The 17491-nt window shown below is 42.6% G+C and overlaps 1 protein-coding gene across 2 annotated transcripts in view; it reads left to right on the top strand.

Moving 5' to 3' along the window:
• The first annotated feature begins 1235 nt into the window (after positions 1-1235).
• The window catches only part of LOC121955372 (MAM domain-containing glycosylphosphatidylinositol anchor protein 2), a 252880-nt gene continuing 236624 nt past the window's right edge, over positions 1236-17491 (top strand). For both annotated transcript variants that reach the window (XM_088089304.1, XM_088089303.1), the window contains exon 1: positions 1236-2214. In XM_088089304.1, the coding sequence (XP_087945430.1) occupies positions 2142-2214 (73 nt within the window). In that variant the 5' untranslated portion in view covers positions 1236-2141. The remainder of the gene's footprint in view (positions 2215-17491) is intronic.

Here is a 17491-nt window from a genome sequence, read left to right as displayed (position 1 = left end):
AAAAAATATTCTTTATTTTACCTTAAAAAAGTCACAGTTTGGGCTGCATTCGTTTTTTAAGTTGACTGAATTTAAGAAGACAAGTTAATTCTTTGAAAACTTCCGTTAACTTTTGTTGTAATTTTTATCTAATTGCTAAGTTTGCTTAAATGTAATTATAAATGCCTAATTTTGTTAAGTTGTTGCGACTTAAAAAATACTGTTATTTAAATCAATCTTTAGAAGTTCAAGCAACTTCAGTAAAAAAAAGTATATTATATTCATGTGTATCCTACTGGGTCCTCGTCAGTCATACTTGTATATATTCCTATACATGTTAAGCAGATCTCCAAATGTCGTCATTGCCAAAATCCTCTTCGTGATGATCAAGTTCAGTCTCACTAACTTGGTTTACTGAAGTTACTAAGAACAGGGTAATTTTACTTGTTGCAGCAACTTCATTAAATGAAGTAAATACAACTACATTTCAAGTAAGATTCACACTTTGAATAAAGTCAAAATGAATTGAGATTAACAGTCCTGTTCACCTTCCTTTTTCATGGTAATAGTTTTCCAAGATTATTTTAAGTTAGATTAACTTGTCAGATTTTACAGTGAGTGTAACGTTTGTTACCTTGAAATTGTCCAAATGACTAGTGAGCACTGTTCTTGGGGTACAATAAGGCAGAGTGTGTGGTCAGAATAGTCCACATTTTTAATTGGGGATATTTCTCACTAAATATGGCAAAATTGAATATAATGAAACAGGTTATCTCGTTTTGCAGGAGCCCCCCTGGAACTGCCAGCGGGACCCCCGAGGGCCTGCAGGGACCCCATTGGGGAACCACTTAGTACCTCCTCAAAACTTAAAAAGTGACGTGTTGCTAAAAAGTTGCCAAAAACACGCCTGTGGCAGCAGCAGCAGCAGCAGAGAGTGTGTGTGGGTGTGTGTGTGCTTGGATAGACTAACACAGACATCTTAGTGTTTCAAGCCAAAGTAATGTGCTGTAGCAGATGAATGCTACATGACAGACAGCATCTCATCCTCCCTGTCTGATAAAGGAGGCATGGTGAAACATGAGCAGACAGGAGTATAGACTGAGTGCTCAGTGTTGATTGCAAAGGTCTGTCAAAGCTCGATCTCCTGAATTCCAATGGTCCCATCTCTCCCTCCCTCCATCCCTCTCTGCCCCCCGCCTCTCTCCCTCTCTCCGTCCCTCTCTCTCCCTCTCTCTCACAGCATCCAGCAGCTGCGCCTCTCATGCCTTTCCTGACGCTGAGCGAAGCCTCCCATACAGATGAGCGCTCGGAGCCACGCACCTCTTGACGTAGCCACAGACCGGTTGCGGTGCCACTCGGTCTCCGTAGCACGTATTGCGCAACGTGACTGATGCTCAACTGGCTCCACGGCGGGCACATCCGGCTCCCAGCGTCGCGTGAATTCATTAGAAAGTGGTCTCGCCGAGGCAACATCGCCGAGGTGCTGTGGAGGAACCATCCGCCGCTCCTCACCGGGACTGGACCCTCCCCTTGTCATTGCCACCGGGAGAGATGAGTCGAGCGCGCGGCGTCAGTCGGGGTGCAGTCGTGATGTGACTGTGTGAGCGCACGAGCCTCCACCGTAGTATCGGCAGCTTGAAGACCGCCCAGAAGGTGAAAACAGTGAGAATTGTGTCTTTTTTGTGTGTGTGTGATGGCTTCGTTTGCGGTCAACGCAGCAGCGGCGGAGGCACCGCTGGATTTGAGGAGCTGTGTCCGTGGGTACCGAGCCTCCGTCCGCCTGTAGTCGACAGCATCAGTGTCCCCCCTCGGTTTGGCACCTCGGGGGTCCTCGTTAAAGTACCAGAGGAGCTACCTGGACACGAGGAGACGTTTCTGTCTGCGGTAAGGCCGGGCTTTCTGCAGCCCCCGCGCCTGCCTCCCCGCATCCTCCGCGGCGTCTCTGTGCCGCGAGCGCACCGCGTCCCCCCCCCCGCCCCCTCCTCTCTACATGGCAGCGGACATCAAAACAATCACTACCTGAGTCCTTTTGAGTGAGAGGCCATACATACCTTTACAGCAAAGACTATATTAATCGTGGATCGCTGTGTCTATGCGCCTCACCACCCCGGAAAGGACTTCTTGCCACTGAGCGCTGGATATGCAGAGATTAACGTGAGAGGATGGATCTAATTATCTGTGTTTTGGGGCTGCTGGCGCTGCTCGTGGAGGGCATCCGTTGCCAAGGAGTGTACGGTGAGTGTGTGCAATTTGTGATCATGACCTTGTAAAACAGTGGTCGCTCGTAAATCCCCTTAGACTCTCATAAAAAAGAAAAAAAAAGCATGCAACATCAACTCGTGTCAGGGTGACAAACCAGGTCTGAATGTCATGTTTGAGTGAGAGGCTCCAAATGCTCTCAGCAACCCTGAGGTTATACAGCAAATGTGCAGCCAATCATGCACAGCCCCCCTTTTCTCATCCAATGCATCACTCATGATGGTCGGTGAGCAGGCTAAATTTAGTAGGCTACATTCATATATTATGACACTGGTAGATTTGTCTCAAAGCCTCACAGACTGGTCACCTAGATGCATGCAATTATAATTCAGATGGTCGATGTTGCACATTGGTGTTTTTGAATGTGATCTATCTAGCGGTGGCATTCAGTATGCACAGTCATGAATTATTTTGTGGTGCCCACCTCTTCCTTATGTCTGTCTGAATTTCCCACCCATACACACACATCCACTTAACAACGAGCACACATTTCTGTCTGTGTCTGCTTGTGCAACCAGTGGCACAGATGATGTCTCACATGAATCGTCATTCTCTGAGCAGCAGCAGCACTGTGAAGAAATAATGATTCATGTGCGCCAACATTGGACCACGGAGGAAACCTTGAGGTGTACAGCCCCGACCTGTCGGCGGTGACAGCGGTTCATACCAAAGCAGAGGTTGCACGGGGAGGTCAAGTAGAGAAGTGGGATGTTTCAGGGGCCGTTGCCAAGCACTAAAAAAAAGCTCGGTGTGTGTGTGCAGAGATGATGTAGCAGTGAAAGGTTACTGTGAGCATGACAGGAATAGTCATGGTGCTGCACCTGACCAATGGTGTGCCAGGATTTTTATCTATTCTATTGCTCCACAGGGAGGAGGCGAATAAGATAATAAATCACAGCACATGTCAGGGCAGCTGTTGCATGACTACTCGTATGTGAAAAGTTAATCATATTACCACATTTTCTCCCTCTAGCACCTGTTGCAGAGATTTTTTTTTTAAATGCGTGGTGTAACCTCGAAGATTTCACCAAATCTCGAAGCCCTCATTAGGCAGTGGAAGATTTTGACGTGGGTGTTTGTTGTTTGGAGTTGGTGAATTCCTCCAGTTACGCATTAAAGCCCGAGGGCCTAACCTCTCATCAAACATTGATGTCTCAAGAAATCACTGCCGCTGCTTGATTCAATATCTGTATCTATCAAACCGGCCCTCTCCGACATACACAAATATTCAGGGGGAGACAGGCGTGACGCTAACTATCAAAACCGATCACATGAATGTCAGATCAAAGCTGCGGATTCGTAGTGTGAGCGAGCTGTCTGTGCTACGGCGTGTGTGTGCAGATGAGGACGCAAGCTCATTAGAAGGAATCATATCCCATAATGCTCGATGTGGTGTTGCCATAGAGGTGTGTGTTGACTAGTGGGCTTGTAGCAGCAGCAGCAGAGATGGAGGAATGTGGCAGATGGAGTTGTTTGAGCACTTAACTGTTTGTGCTTGTGTGTTTGCGTGGATGTTGTGCAGCCTGAAAATTCACACTCCCCCTCTTCCTATCACTCCTGTGTTTCACCTTTTCTACTGTAAGGAGTTAGCATTTACATATGTCCTGCTTTCTTGCTGCTGCTGTATATTCTATCACTACCAAAGAAAAAAGGCCTAGATAGACACACACAGATACTCATGTACTCAAACTTTGTTTATTACATGCCTTTATATGGCAAGAAGCCATTGGCTAAGTCCTGTTTATGCTTTTTAGGCACCAAACATGATTGTCTTGTAGCGACCCATCACTGTTTTCTAGTGGGTTTTTAGGCACAAAAAGTGATATTTTTTTGACATCTTTTCCTGCCGGGAAAGAGGCATGAAAAGTATTTTTTTGCAGAGATATTGCTCTGTTTTCTGCTGGGATAGTGGCATGAAAAGCAGTATCTTTTTGCAGCCACATAGCTGTTTTTCATGCCAGAATAGTTGCTAATAAAGTGGTTGTTTTTGCAGAGACGTCACTATTTTTCTTGCCAGGATAGTCAAACAAAAAGCGTAGCATTTTACTGAGAGATGGCAAGAAAAACAGTTGTTTTTCACCAAGACATCACTGCATTTCCTGCTAGAATAGTGACATGAGAAATGGCTGTTTTTACTGAGACATCACGGCATTTCCTGCTGGGATAGTGGTTTAAAAAGTGTTTTTTTTTCTTAGACATCACTGTGATTTGTGCTGGGACAGTGGCATGAAAAGTAGTTGTTTTTTGCTGAGACTTTGCCTCATTTTCTGCTAGGATAGTGGCACTAAAAGCAATGAAAATCAGCTGTTTTCTATAGAGACATAGCTATGTTTTGTGCCCTAATAGTGGCACTAAACAGCTGTTTTTGTAACAAAACATCATTGCTTTTCCTGCCAGAAAAATGGTAGAAAAAGCAGTTGTTTTTTACAGAGACATCACAGTCTCTCCTGAAGGAATTATGCCCTCTAAACCTAGTATTTTTTTTTAGCTAAAACATGATCTTTTCCCAACAAAACATTGTTTTTGTGCCTAAACCAAACCACAGCATGGTTGAAACGTATCCCCTACATAGTGATGTGCATAACGACCGTGTCCATGGTTTGCAGTAATGTATAATGCCATCATTTTGTCTGGTGATTGAGCTGCTAAAGCGGACTGCACGTCTCCAGGGAGGTGGTCTGAATGAAAATTCATTGCCCAGGTTCAAAAGTCAGCATTTATTATTGATGGTGGCAAAACATTAGCATGCATGTTGTGTTGCCTCCCATTGTACTCGCTGAAGGTTTTGACACATGAAGGAGGGGAGGGTGGGTCGGTGAAATGGAGTATTGTGCACCACAGGTGAAAGGCAGCGGGTGTGTGACTGAATAAAATGAGGGCTGTGAGAGGATAACACATAATGGTGCCAGTAACTTTGAAGTGGTAGAGTTTCACAACAGGTTTTTATAGAGGGCACGGCCTGAATTCAACGCTCCGGTCATATCTTTGAAATCGAGGTATCATATGGTGCTGGATGGTCTATTTTCCACAGTTAAATCTGTTTCAATAATAGCTATTCATACATATATATTTCTTACCGCTCGATTCCATCTCTTTTTTGTTGCGTTCAAAGCCTCGGCTATCACTTTCCTGCCCAGATTTCCAAATTGACCCAAGAGCAGATGAATGGGAACGTTTGCGAAAAAGGGGACGTTAGACGATTACTCTTTATCCCCGAGCGTCGGCGTACGTCATCGCCGCGGACTAAATGGCGGAATCATGATGTAGTAATGAAGAAATCACATACTAGTGCGTTAAGTGGTGCTGCCAGAGTCATTAAAGAGGATTGATGAAGGCTAGTCATCCCTCCATGACTCCAGGCCACAGAGGGAAAACGAGAGACACCACTAAAGTACAACATCTGCTCCACTCTTTCTCCTCTTTTTCTCCCTCCCTCGTCCTTCCTGTGGAGTGTCTCTCTGTTCTCATCACTTTCACCACACACACACACACACACACACACACACACACACACACACACACACACACACACACACACACACACACACACCACCAGGAGATTGCTCTATTATCTCGACCTCTGCTCCTCTCTGCGTTGCTCTCCGGAGCTCCAAAAGGCCAGCAGCTGCTCTTCTGGATGTACCTACAAACCTGCCAAACATTCACAACTGGCAAATTATCTCAAATGTTGCTGCCTTCGATAATAATATCAAATGCCTACAATGGAACATGACACTTATGATAGCATGGAAATGTTTTTTTTTTCTGCTTGTTACTTTATCCGGAGATGTACCGCCTTCAGTATGTTCCCTTTGCATCAAAGACAGACGACGACAACCTCCATGGGATGTGCAGATGCTCCTGATCTCGTTTCGTGTTATGTTACTAAAGAGAAAAAAGTTACTGCCTTTTCTCCCATCCCACTTCTCTCTCTCTCTCCATCTCTCTCTCTCTGTCTCTCGCTCGCTCTCGTTTGCATTGAAGTCCAAGCAATTGCTGGGGTTTCTTTTCATGAGCCCCGGTTCAGTCGCTTTGGCTTCTAAGCTATGCAAATGCATTCTGCCAGTGAAACTAAAGCCGTCTTTGTTGGTTCTCAGAGGCCTCCTCCACAGAGTCCTTCATCATTCCCTTGGATCGGGACCCTCACATTTCCCACCGTAATGAGACCACGGATAACTCTATCTCTTCTCCTCCCTCCCACTCTCAGTCCCTACCTCCCTGCCTGTCTCTCTCCTCCGCCTGTCTCTCTCCCTCCGTTTCTGCCCTCTGGGGAACAGCGGAGGGACGTCTACAGTATGCGCGCTTCAATCAGAGGCAAATGAGGATATACAGCTGGGTACGGCACAGGGGAAGTAATTCGTTGCAGTAGGAGAGAAGAAGGCGCTTCAGATAGCACCAACTTAATCATACCGAATGTCAGTTCTCTTTGGACCGAGTCCTCCGAGACTGGCACTGAATATACACTGCAGAGACGATGTTTTAACTGAAAGTCTGAGGCTCTCCTGCTGTGCTCAGTATTCACCGGATATCTGTCACAGTTTTACATTCACGCTACGATACAATCCAGTGATCGATGTTTTTCCAGTGAGGTGTAATCCCGTCAGTTCTATCAATCCATGCATTATAAAAGAGTGAAATAATGAATGTATGTGTGTGTGGGCAGTCTAAGGCAGCGTCCTCATGTAGGATCCTCTTGGCCTGAGTGTGAACGCTCATTCTGAGCCCCCAATAGTTGGCCTGGTGTATCTGGTACCTATTTCTCGACTTTGAAAGGGGAGAAAAGGTGGTTATCTGGGTATGAGGGAGCTTCAAATGATTCTCCTAGGCTGTTTTTCTGTTGTGACTAAAGTGCTGCAGGAATGAGTCCTCAAACTCAGAAGTTAGTTTTTGTACTTGTGGTTCCTTTGTCTTGAAGTCATTGTTTTTTTTGGGTGGGCTTTTGGTTCGATGCCTGAAAATAAGGTCTGTGGTTAACACAAGCTTGTGAGACTTTCACACTTTGCTCTACGAGATAAAATACGTCAGAAAATACTCAAATCCTGAATTCTAAAGCTTTAGGGGCTGTTTACACAGTAAAGGTTCTTGCATGAAAGTTAAACTTCTGTTGGCCTTTCTTTCACACGACAACAGCGTTTGTGGGCCTGAAAACGCAAACTTTTGAAACCGAGTTCCATGTAAACTGGCAATATGCAGATCCTGTGAGAATGGTGACAGGGATGGTGAGGTTCCTCCAACTTTCCAGGTTGGAAATCAGACATCAGTTGAAATTTCTGACTGGGAACTCAGAAATTCAGACCTCCCAGTGTAAATGGAACGCACCATTTGGGATGAACCTAGAGGGAACAGCTGTTTATCAGTGTGGTGGATTCTGGGAACTAGATGTTAAATTCACTCACATTTCAAATTATAGGGGTACTGCACCAATATAGTATAGGTCTTTTTTTTTAAAATGGTCAAATTTGAGGCAGCAGAGGCCAGGCTACCCTGACTTTTAGTCCTTGGTTTTGGTCAAGATCCAGCTAACACTGGTTCTTACATTTCCCACAATGCAAGACAGCATCATTTTATGTAACCATATATACATATCCATCCATCCATCCATATTAGGCCATTATGTTGTACAAGTTATACGTAACAGTGAAACAATAAACTTAATTGGCAAAAATTACATCAGCGCAGAAACAGTCGACTTCAATGGGAATTTGACCACTCTAAATTACTCTGAGCATAGATTTGTGATATAATTGACTGACCGATATACATAAATCGGGCTTTACAGTGATGTGCCCCTTTAATTTGATCTCTGTGACTTCCTGTTCAGCTGTGAAGCCAATAGATCATGTTTCCCATGTTTATGGGAGGTGTGTGTCCCTGTTGCCGTGGGGACACACTCCACTGGAGGGATGCCACTTTCAGTTTTGCCCTCTGTCTGCCCCCTTTAACTACTTTGGAAGATGTAGCTGTGTATAGTTTGGCAGTGGACAAAATGGAAAATGGAGCTGTAAGCTTTATGGTTGTAGCAGCGTTTTAACAGCATTGACAACTACTGCAATGTCCTCTGCACAGAAAATAAGCAATTTCATTCCCGTTTTCTTTCAAAGCAGAGATAGAGGCGTGCACGGCTGTGATAAATGGAATATATTTTTCTTGATGATTTGTGTTCAAAACTAGAAAAAAAAGTATACTGTAGCTTTAGCTACTTTGCACACATCATGAACAGCTGTAATACTTTCTTCCTTCCACTGTGAGGATTTGGATGAGTTCATGAACACAATTTACCTCTGGATCATTCAAGGCCAAATCCCCATCGCGGACCAAAGAAGCTTATTGTAACCTGGCTGGCTGCTTCAACTGTTAAGCCCACATCCCCAAACCCTGAGCTACTTGTCCCGCTCTATACAGTGCGGAGGACAGAAAGCTGCTGCTAATGATCTTGTAGGCATTCATTCATTAAGTCCTGTCCCGGTGTATGACTACACCAGCCTTACGCCCCTGTTTATTTAGATTCAAAAGTAATTCTGTGCTTTAAATTAAGTCTTGTGCGACCTCTCACCTGCGCTGAACCAGAACTGATATTTTTCTCTTCGATGCCTGACATTCTGATGAAGTGGCCATTCATCATCTAGATCATTAAAAACAAGATTTAAATCTTAAATGTCAACCTTGGTCCTGCTGATATTGCCTTTTACAGCAACAAGGCTTTTTATCTGTGGTGATTTCATTTCTTATAATAGTGTTCATTTCCGCGTGCTGACAGACATGTGAACCAACTCCAATAAATTAAAGCAACAATTTCTTGCTTTAAGAAGCAAAACTGGTCAACAGTGGTGATGCAGTTGCAGTATGACTCATGGCGGATGTAGATCTTTGGGATAAGACCACCAGTGGCAGTGCATTGTGATTTCTACACATATTATTATAGTGTCTGTCGTCATTTTAATAAGAAAATGGGAAAATTATACTTTCGAAGCAACAATAGCCACCAAAACAGCTTATTTTCCTTCTGAATATGACGGGCTGGCTACATTGGTCAAGTCTGACTATCATAAAGACTATTGTCATGCTTTAAAGATAAAAAGTCAGTGACAAGGGTGTCCTGTTGGCGTAGGGGTTTAGACAACACCACTAACTACATTTTCATGCACAAAATATTCTGTTTTTGCCATTATTGTGAAAAAGACAATATGCCTACTAAGCCATGGAAACGTCTAATGTAAATGAATAAACTGCCAATATTTCTGTTTACATGCAGCCATGCATACTCCAATTAACATGCCCTAAAATGTCGTTCATCACGTCAAAATTTTGAAAAGTGGAACATTAGACAAACTTGCGCCATTTTGCTTCTTTGCATCAAATAGACTTGTTGGACCCTGTGAACAAAACATCTCTCTTTCATTTCTTCAACTATATTATTAAAGAGGTTGATGTTAAGAAATTTACACAAATCCATAAACCTGTTGATATCTATGTCTTTTATTTCCTTCATGATGTTTAAAAGGAGATTTCTTTCTCCTTACAACCTGAAATTTAGGGTTTCCTTTTGGGAGACCAACTCTACCGCAAAGCCCTGTAAATTTTTGAGCTAGTTTGTTTGCATACAATGCACTCATGACTAAACACAGAGCCGACTGTTAACGGTTGAGACTGTGTCTGAAAAAATAGATGATCGGATGCATATTCCTAATGCGCTGTAGACACGTCCAAAGAATGCTTGGAAACTGGATTAATGCCAATCAGAAAATGTTACATTAGGAAAAAGGCCTAACTGGGAATACCCAAACTAAATATGCTGTTTACATGACCTGTATCAAATTCAAAATATTGTCATTTTTGGAATAATAGAGGAATATGAGTGTGCATGTTTAATATAGTCAATCTTTTAAGTTCTGCTAGGGACCTTTCATCCCATATATCTCCCCCTCTTCATCACTTCTGTCTGTTCTATACTGCATACTAACCTAATGCCACAACATAAGCATATCAGCATGTATTTATTGTTTGGGGGGTTACATCCACTGGGAGTTTATTGCTAATCTGGAATCCAGACCTGCATGACACTATGTAGAGAACACTGGCTCTTATTTTTCAAATCAGTGTGTGGTTACTGACTTTGGTTTCCTTAATAACAGGCCAAGCAGTGCAGCTGTCTAGTTGAATCAATAATAATGCATTATATTTTAAAAAGAAATGTTGAATAATGAAGCCTCGTCCTCCCACAAAGGTGTTTTCATGTATGAGACCCCTACCCCTAAAAGCCTGACATCTCCCTCAACCTTTAGTTGATTCTGTTGTATCTGTTTCATGATCTTCGGTGGTGCAAAGAGTTTGGTGAAATTATGTAATTCCCAGCATAGCTCCGCCCAGTGCACCTGGCGAGGTCTAATCAGTCGCAGTAATTGGAAACACCTGTGTGAGTGTGCAGAGCCTTTAATTTGCAAACTTGCTACAGCTGTCAGATAAATGTAGTGGAGTAACAAGCACAATATTTCCCTGTAAAATTTCTTCTCTGTATATCCAGCCGACCACAGGGTGAGTAACTTATATACAATCAGTCATTTTGGGGGTGGAAGTATTCCTTTAAGTACTCTGATTAAATGTATTATGTGTGGTTGACCAAAACACAAAACCAACTAGGAGAAAAACCTCCATTAAAAGAAAGATTTAGACTATCATAAAATGAAACACCTTTTTTCAGCGTGACCACATGTCTGATCAGTGTAAATTTTGTAGCATGGATATTTGGGGAGATTGCAGATCTTTGCACCCTTGTGGTTGCTGCAAGACTTACAGTTTCTGAGACAAAACAATTAGAATTGTAATTAAAACAAACGAGTTTAAACCCTATAGGCTTAAGCATGATCCCCTCATATGAGCCAGAGCTCTGCTTTGTGTTCCAGTTTTACATTTTCTGCTCAATTTCTAACCAATAACTCCGACTTCAGTCGTCCATTCATTAGTGTCTCATCATATACCCGCTGTGCAGCTAAAATGCCACTTACTGGATGTTTTTTGGTTTATCCCACTGTCTCATGACACTCCATTTCTTCTAACAAACATTCATGCTTTTATTATACCGTCATGCCTTTTACATGCATTACAGTTTGGCCGCTTCGTAAACACTGCATGTGAATGGATAGACAAGACGGTATGCAGGGAGCGAGGCATGCAGCCGTGCATGCTGCATGCTGATAAGAGCAGACCAAAATCCCTCTAGCTAGGTTTATAATTTGTGCACAAAGAAAAGAAGCAGGTATGCTTTAAGAGAGGCTGCGAGAGACTTTTGTCCTTTTACCTGGTTTACAGCTAATTTAATGACATGTTAATTAATGTAAGACTTAACTGTGTATTAAAATTCATTTTGTAAATTGATTATTCATAAGGTCTTAAATCATGGCATAAACTTGATCATTTATTAATATCAAGCTCGTCTTATATAATCCAGTAATGCATGCATTAGATCTTGATGAGTCATGCATCAGTTTTGCGTTTAAAAACATCAATTGTGTACCCTCATAAAGTGCTACAGATTTTTCTTAATGAACAGCCGGATTAGCTGTGAAGATAGATCCTTTTAAGTGTCTGCCGTGTGTTTCCGTATCTAGAGTTATCATTTCCATGATTGGCATCACTTCAAATCACAGAGAATTATACATTCTAGCCAGCTTCAAAGTGACGCAAATGATGAAAGGGGGCTCATTGAATATGAATGTCTCCTCCTGTCTTCCCTTACACATTTCAGTCAATTGAATTGTCTTTGTTAAACCAAACTGGCAGGACCCACATTTACACACATAAAGTACAAATCAGTCAGCATTCCCAATAGGTAGCTGACAAGAGCAACAGGGCGCCTTTTTAGCGGCGGTGGCGGCGGCGGAGGAAATAAAGCAAAAAACGAAGCCAGAAGAGGATTGGTACGTTTGGCACCCACAAGAGGCTAATGCCAACCTTCAACTATGTCACTTCAGCCCACACAGGCATCCTAAGTGCTGCTCCTGTGAAGTGATGTCTGTTGTCATGGTGACAGTATGTGAGCCTGGCATTGCACGTCCTCTGACTTTCCCGTTGCCTCCCTCGCTCGCTCCTCCCCTCCCTCTCCCTCCTCTCGCTGCCTACCCACTCGCTCATTCTCTCCTTCCCCTCACATGCCAGGAAATCAATCGCTGAAACAAATGTGAAGTGATTGCAGAAACGAAAGCTCCTCGCAGCAGCCTTACAATTGTGCACGAGAGCAGATGAGATTGCCATGAAGGGAGGGGTGGGCGCATGAAGGTTCGGAGGTGGGTGGGTGGGGGGGTTGGATGAATGTGTCTCTTCAAAAATCACCACCATTTCATTGCTATGAGGCGACTGCAGGAAGGGGCCTACTTATCTTTGCAGCGAATAATGCTTAAGCCTCTCTGACAAGCAGGAACAGTGGCGAAGTAAATGTGTTGACAATGACGCCCTCAGTAGTCTCAAGCTCCAAACCAATGCCAGACAGCAGGGGAGCCACACACGCACCCCTGGATAAGACTACCATCATATCAATACCGCCCCTCCCCGCCCACGCACCAATGCAACTAAAAAAAACACACATCATGTATTTTTCCCTCCTTCTCTCAAATCCAGTCATTCCCCTGCTGGCAAAAGGAAACTGAGACTGTTGAGTTGTGGCTCTGCAGAGGCACTGTGAAATTTCAACACAGATGAACATGCAGTTTCTGTGTGTGTGTGTGTGTGTGTGTGTGTGTGTGTGTGTGTGTGTGTGTGTGAGCATGTGTACTCATTTTCTGCGTGCGTGTGTGCTTTTTCATCTATCTAGGGCAACACTTTGCTGAGATATTAAATTAGGGATGTGATTTATCACCACGTTCACACATCAGCCCTTCCGAGCATCATGGATGCCTCAAAGTGCCCGTGAACATGTGATGCAGTCATTACGTGCACTTTTACACTCATTACCCTTTTTAAAGGGTTATCTAACTGTCTGCTGAGCCTGCTTTATGTGTCCATGCTGGCATTAGCTGTGGCTAGAGGCATTATCCCTCACTGTATGTCTTGTATGGTTGTCTGTCCGTCCATCCGTCCCATTCTTGTAAATGTGATACCTTGAGGGAATTTCTTCAAATTTGGCACAAACCTTCATTTGGACTCAATGATAAACTGATAAGATTTTAGCTGTCAAAGGTCACTATGACCTTGCGTCCATCTTATTCTTGTGAACGCGATAACATTTTGGTTGTCAAAGGTCACTGTCACAATTTGGCACAAACATCAATTTGGACTCAAGACTGATAACATTTTGGTGGTCAAAGGTCAAAAGTTACTGTGACCTTGCATCTGTGATATTCTCTTGATTGCATTACTAAAACAAGCCTTGAGGGAATTTCCTCAAATTTGGCGCAAACATCCACTTGGACTCAAGTATGAACTGAGTAGAATTTGGTGGTCAAAAGTCAAGGTTGCTGTGTCCTTGCATCTGTCTTACTCTTGTGAATGCAATATCTCAAGGAACCCTTGATGTCATTTCTTGGAATTCAGCACAAACATCCACCTGGGCCCAGCAATAAAATTAATTAGAACTTGGTGGTTAAAGGTCAAGGTTACCGTGATTTATGTACATCTCGTTTTTATGAACACAGTATCTCAAGAAGGCCTTGAGAGATTTTCCGTAAATTTGGCACAAACATGCACGTAAATTCAAGAATGAACTGATTGAAATTTGGTGGTCAAAGGTCAAAGTTCCCGTGACCTCATGGAATATGTTTCACTGTGACATCATAATGTTCTGCACAAACATTTCTCTGGCGATAATTAAACATCATATCTCAGGAGCAGAAGGGGAGACACTTGGCCAGATGCTGGATTGGTGACACTAATCTTGGGTGGCCATCTTGAAACCGTGCTGATTAGATAGATCCTCTGTGCTGCGGGGGGGAAGATGTGTATGAAGCATCCATGTTTTCACAGACATGGATTCAAACTGTGTGTGTAACTTGACTGGTTCATGGAGGCATACAACTGGGAGGCGGTAATTCTAGTTTTTGTATTATTTGGCTTTCTGTGTATCCCTCAATAGTCTCTTAAAACCTCATTCTTCTAACAGGAATTCACAATGTAACAGCTAATCTCTTTAGCGTCATGCTCTCTTCATCTCTCCGCCAGACACAGTATATCCCAAAGGCTGTTACACCCATGGGGATAACCTCAAGCCGTGTGCTGTCAGTTAATGGCTTCCTATGGCAAAGCAAGCAGAGTTATGTGGAGTAGGCAAAGCATTTCTCCGCTGAGATTTCACTAAGTGGAGAAAGAAATCTCAGGGCGAGATTTAATGCAGATGTTGGCGTTCTCGCCCAGTTCTGATTGTCTGCGTTCTCCTTTCTTGTCTTTATTCAGGCTACTGCAGAAAAGGCTTTGTGGTTCACAGTACCAGCAGTTATATTTGTACACTGTAAGTGTATAGGAATGACTTTTTAGAAATAGCCACAATGAAAAAGCTACTTAGCAGTGTTGCCCTGAGTGTCCTCAAGGGTGCATCCTCTTCAATCTTTGGCCTTCAGTTATTAGCAATCCAATCTGACCCATGACCCTGTCTATATGTGTCCTCACAGCATGCTTCCCTTTGGAGAATGTCTTCCTCGCCACAAACAGCGCAGGAATCATCCCACGCTTTTTCGCCTTCAATGAAATTCTCACTTGATTCGGTTCTCTCTCCCCTGGCCTCAACAAAGGCTTGCGTCAACCATTTATGATATAGATTTGTTTTGCTTCAAGCCAGTCAGTCTTATTATAATGTTTTTATTATAACAGGCAAATCAAATTTGTGACATATGTGCCGCAATATGAGCTTTACCAAATCAAGAGATAATAACATAGGTCGAATTACTGATTAATTCTGAATTTGCTGTTGCATAGGGAAATTTTATTATATGCAGCATTGCTCTGGAAAGAAATCTGATGCTTTTCATGTCTTGCCAGACTGTGTGTGGTGCAGTGAGTTAATGCATGTTTTAAGGCCATTCATGTGAGAGTTATGACCAGGAGGAGATCCAAAGTGACCACAAAGAGATGCAAAGGAATAGAAAAAAACCACAAAATGACAAAAAAGACACAAAATAATCTAAAAGAAACACAAAACAACTTTGAAGAGACACAAAATGGCTGCAAAGAGATGTAAAACAAAAAAAAGATGCATTTTGATTACAAAGTGATGTGAAACAACGACACACAACGATGCTAAAGAACTGTGAAGTGCATCTGTCTTATTCCTATGTAGGAGGGATGTGTGTGTCTGTGTGGTGTGTACCCATAGAACCCATTTTCATATCCTAAATAAAAAGTTAAAAACAGAAATATTCTTACACCTATTTTCCTTAATAAACAGAGAAATACAACCACACATGTTGGAAACTTTTTCTTGGTCATGGAAGACTGGTGAGGCTCAATTGCATCGTTAGTTAATCATAAAACACACTTCATTCAAACTTGACAAACACAAAATAAAATTCACCCACACCGTCTTGGTTACTCTTGCTAGTAATCTCGTTAGTAAGTCCACTGCTCCAACAATAACCAGCTCGAGTTTGGTCGAAATAAATCCTTAATTTAGCAAGTCAGATATAAAAAACATGCCGTTATTCCTGATGGTCTCTCTGCCATTGCTGGCCGGCAGTTGTTTACAGTCTTGTAACTTTGCCCTCCACTACAAGGTGTCGCAGTGTCTTTTAGCTTAGCTGCCTGGTCTAGTAGAGAGTGGAGATGGAGCTCTGGTGGTGCGTGCTGTGCACTACATACAGTTAGTTTAATAGAAAGAGGAGCACCTGTATTTGTGACAGTATTGAAAAGCATACCTTCGAGATTTCTAAATATCCTGGAATACCGTAATACTGCGATACAGCCCAAGCCTAATGTCAGCCTGCAGTTATTTTCACCGGGGGGGCAGTGGTGGCCTTAGATTGAGGCACATCTGGTTTTTGGTCTTGAAGAACAAAAAAACTCTCATGCATATACATGTGCATACAGAGAGACACACATTTGGCTGTCCTTTTTTTACTCGTCTTTCATGTCACTTAGATGTATTTCATCTGAAGATGAGTGAAGCCTGAAGCAGGCCTCCTCAAATGCCACATTCACAGCTTGAGATGGTCTCCTAGCCCTTTTCATTATTTTTGCTTCTCCCCATTCCCTTCTGTTTTGTGTCCATGTGCCCTTACGTTGCCTTTTTTCTTTGCACGCAATATTATCCGTCCTTCCGTTCTGGGTATGTACCAAACGCCTCAAAGAGTGGCATCATCTCTGAGCAGTTAAGACATCTTGACAACAAGGAATGGGCTGGCTCTGCCTCTCCAGTGACCCTTCATGGGCGTGATTACCTTGAGAAGTTGCTAAAATATATGTTTGAGCAGAGTTTATATCCGTTCGCTCTTGGGTTGTAATCAAAGGTCTCTGTGCTAAGCAGAAAAGCTTTCCTGAACAGCAACTTTTTTCTGGAGCTTAGAGCCAGACTCGCCATGGCTTTTATTCTCCGAGCTTAATTAGGGGTAAGGTTGATTGTGTGAAATTGCAGGTCAATAGTCGATCTATAGTTGATTGTTTGGGGACTGCTGTGCTGGTCCTTTGGATCTTAAGAAGAACTTCAGGATTTACTCGCTTATTTTGCTTCTGCATGTTAGAGCTGTTTTCTCGCTCAAACTCAAACATGAAAGAAGAAAAAGAAAAATTATATGTAGCTTTCCGAATGATTTTGAACAAAGTGACTAAAACTTTAACCCTCTGAGACCAGAGCTTTTCTTTGGTATGCACTTTTAATGGATCCTAGCTATTTTTGATTTGTAGGACCTGAAAAGTAAAAAAAAAAAAAATAATTCTTTGAACAGTAAGTAGTTTTTGATATATGAGGACAATGGCTTTATTTTTAATAGCCATAAGTTTGTAGTAAGGTATAAAACTTTTTACTTCAAAGTCTGAACATTGTTGTACAAAAACAGAATTGCAGGCAGTGCAACCTTGATTTAATGTTTTATAACTCTATAGGTTAGGGATCACCGATTAAATTTAAAGCTGATCTAAACTGTTCATTTCAGTGCAACATACCTAAAAGCCTGGTGATTCATTCATTCATGTATGAATTTTCTTTGCTCCATACTCCATTCTAAGAATATCCATTTTGTCTGTAGGAACAGTTTGTCACACCTGATCGCCTTTGTGAAATGCTGCAATAGTAAAATAATGAAGCCCAAATGTCCCTAATTGGGTATCTCCTAATTAACAA

This window comes from Plectropomus leopardus, chromosome 16 (genome assembly GCF_026936395.1).
Source record: "Plectropomus leopardus strain MGB_pleo_1.0 chromosome 16, ASM2693639v1, whole genome shotgun sequence".
Taxonomy (NCBI): domain Eukaryota; kingdom Metazoa; phylum Chordata; class Actinopteri; order Perciformes; family Serranidae; genus Plectropomus; species Plectropomus leopardus.
This window is presented reverse-complemented; position numbering and strand designations above follow the sequence as displayed.